Raw genomic sequence first — 2976 nt, 5'->3', positions numbered from 1 at the left:
TCCATGGTCTAAATTTCTCCCCAACCAGTACATCTTATGCTCCATGTTTTAAGTCTCTTTCCAGGCTCCTGTCCCTTTCCTCTCTGCTTTTACCTCCTGGGCTGAAGCAAGGGGTCTTCTAGGCTCAGAAACACCTACATTTACTGGTTCTTCCATTTCTGCAAAGGAGAGAGGAGAGGGAAGTCAGAGAGATGGAGGAACAGGAGAGGGCTCCCTTTCTCAGTCCTTAACTGGAACTGAGCAAGGAGAAGAGGTATTTTGGGCCCAGTAGGAGGTGGGGGAACCCTGTCTTTTTCATGGCCAGGGAGAAGGCTGTCTTCTTGGCAGAAGAGATGGACATGGGCTGGGTCAGTGGGATCTGCAGGTAGTTCATGTTGCTACCTTGGTTACCTCAGAGACAGAACTAAGCACAGCATTGGGGCTTGGCCTCAAGGCAGCAAAATTCATGGGGGCTATATTAGGAAAAAATGAGTTATTTTATGACAACGACAACGTTGATAATAAAGTGCAAGATCTCTTGGGGATGTGTTACAGGATTTTCTGGGCCATGCCCAGCACCATGCCACTCTCTAGGAGGAGGGCTGCTTTGGCATGCCCCAAGAATGCCCACCAATTGCTGGATGAAGGGAAAGCCTTCCTTACTTCAATGCTTTTCTCTTGATCACAGAGTATATTATGCTCCCAATGAAGGCGACTGTCCCCACAATTCCTCCAATGGTCAGGCCGATGGCGGGACTTCCAGAGAGGGAGTAGACGGGATCGGGTTCGATGGGCTCTGTGTCAGTGTCCTCTGAAGGGGGATCTAGGAAATGAAGAGACTAATGGAGTGAGGGCCTGGGGATGCTGTCCCATGTTCCCCCACCAGTCATAAAGCAGAGGAGAGCAATGGGAATGTCATAGGATATGTGTCTAGACCTTCACCTGAATTCTCGCCCCAGGCACCTTCCCTTTTGTTGGTCTCAGTTTCTTAATCTGTAACAATTCAATTCAACCCTACAAGCAGTGATTGAGACCCTATTGGGGTCTCTCAAAAAGAACCAGTCCCAGCCCTCTAGGAACTTATATTTCACTAGAGGGTGAGAAACGGTGTCCTACATAGGGCGCCTGGGGTTTCACTGGCCCAGGGACCTCCCAGACCAGGAAATTCCCTTCGACAATGCTGATTGGCATCTTATAGTCCTAGAGAGGGACCTATGTGTTCTCACTCTTCTTCACTACTCTATTGCTCTCTGTGCTCTGGCCAGATGGGCCTGTTTGCCATTCCCCAAACATGACATTCCATCTCCGGCTTCCTTGTCTTTGCATAGGCTGTGCCCTCCTCTGTCCCTGGCCTGGAATGCTCTCTCTCCTCAGCTCCATTTCTTTAAACCCTTGCTCCTTCCAGGGCTCAGCTCAAGTTCCACCTTCTGCCTGTGACCTCTCCAGATTCCTCCCAGTTTTCAGTCCCCTCTGCTAGTTTTGTTGCATGTCTTTTCTACATATTTCACATTTGCTGATTTGTGAACGTGCTGCATGTGTTGTTGGACGTTGTGGTTTTGCACAGAGAACGCCAGCTTTGGATTCAGAGGATCTGGGTTCTCATCCCGGCTTTGCTGCTAATTTGCTATCTGTGTGACTTGAGCAAGGCACTTAACCATTCTGGGCCTCAGTTTCCCCACTGGAAAATCTCTGAGGTCCCTTTCAGCTTGAAATCCCCAGGCCATACAGGATCATGGGATCACAGAGTTAGAACTGGAGAGGGACTCTGAGGCCATCTTGTCTTTTCCCTTTATTTGACAGAGGAGGAAACTGAGACCCAGAGAGGTGGAGGGAGGCAGTCCAGGACACACCACTGGTAAGCATGGTTCACACCTGGGCTCCCTTGTATGGCAAACCTCTCCCTGCCCTGAGCTCTCTTGGCCCTGATTCCTTATAGTAATCCCTTGGCACTGGGTCTAGACCTTCAGGTGTTGTTAGTGATATTGGTCAGGGCAGGTAATAAAGACCTTTTACAGATGAGGAAACTGAGTCACAGAGAGCTCGATTGACTTGTCCACAGTCACTTGGCCAAACACTGACTGAGGTCAGATCAGACCTTTGTCTTCTGAGGCCGAGCCCAGGTGTTCTCCCTAACGCCATCTTCCTGCCTGTCAAAAGGGTTTCATCTTTCCAAAGAGGGGACAAAGATCACGTTTGTGCTGCTTTCTCCCTCCCACAGGAGCTACCTTGGGTGTCTTGGACTCACAAGGGGCTCACTAAGTGCCTGTTAATGGATTTGGGACTGGGGTGGGGGTGGGGTCAGCCATGATGAGCTCACCGGGCAGCCGTAGCTGGATGGGACTGGAGGTCATCAGGCCCACGCTGTTCTGAGCTGTGCATGTGTAGTCACCCAGGTCCTTCTGGGTCAGTCTCCGGATAATGTACTTGTCATGGGTCCCACACATGTTGCCATTAAGGGACCAGGTGATCAGGGGACTGGGGTTTGCTGTAGCAGAACACTGAAGGACCACGGAATAGTTGAGGTCACTCACCACAGTGCCTTTGTATGATTCTGGATATGATGATGTCACCACTGATCCAGGGCCATCTGTGAAGGGCAGAGGGTGTCACATTGAGGAGAAGAACCTGGGGGAGGTGTCCTTCCAGGCAGAGGTTTACAGAGGGGGAAGGGGCCCAGTAATTCCCTTCAAGTGGAGAGGGAACAAACATGGAATATGAGAAAAGCAGGATATGAGAGCTGGGAGGGCCTTAGAACAGGGAATGTCAGAGCTGGGAGGGCTCTTAGAACAGGGGATGTCAGGGCTGGGAGGGGCCTTAGAACAGGAAATGTCAGGGCTGGGAGGGCCCTTAGAACAGGGAATGTCAGAGCTGGGAGGGCTCTTAGAACAGGGGATGTCAAGCTGGGGGGGGGCCTTAGAACAGGGAATGTCAGGGCTGGGAGGGCCCTTAGAACAGGGAATGTCAGAGCTGGGAGGGCTCTTAGAACAGGGGATGTCA

The 2976-nt window shown here is 51.2% G+C and overlaps 1 protein-coding gene across 1 annotated transcript in view; it reads right to left on the bottom strand.

Moving 5' to 3' along the window:
- Positions 1-638: 638 nt before the first annotated feature.
- Positions 639-2976, bottom strand: part of IGSF23 (immunoglobulin superfamily member 23) — an 8334-nt gene continuing 5996 nt past the window's right edge. The window contains exons 2-3 of the mRNA XM_069088231.1: positions 2297-2566; positions 639-802 (exon numbers count right to left, since the gene is read on the bottom strand). Of these exons, the coding sequence (XP_068944332.1) occupies positions 639-802; positions 2297-2566 (434 nt within the window). The remainder of the gene's footprint in view (positions 803-2296; positions 2567-2976) is intronic.

This window comes from Petaurus breviceps, unplaced genomic scaffold, assembly GCF_028583685.1.
Source record: "Petaurus breviceps papuanus isolate PSGF00001 unplaced genomic scaffold, PetGlider_PUasm1.0 185, whole genome shotgun sequence".
Lineage (NCBI taxonomy): Eukaryota > Metazoa > Chordata > Mammalia > Diprotodontia > Petauridae > Petaurus > Petaurus breviceps.
This window is presented reverse-complemented; position numbering and strand designations above follow the sequence as displayed.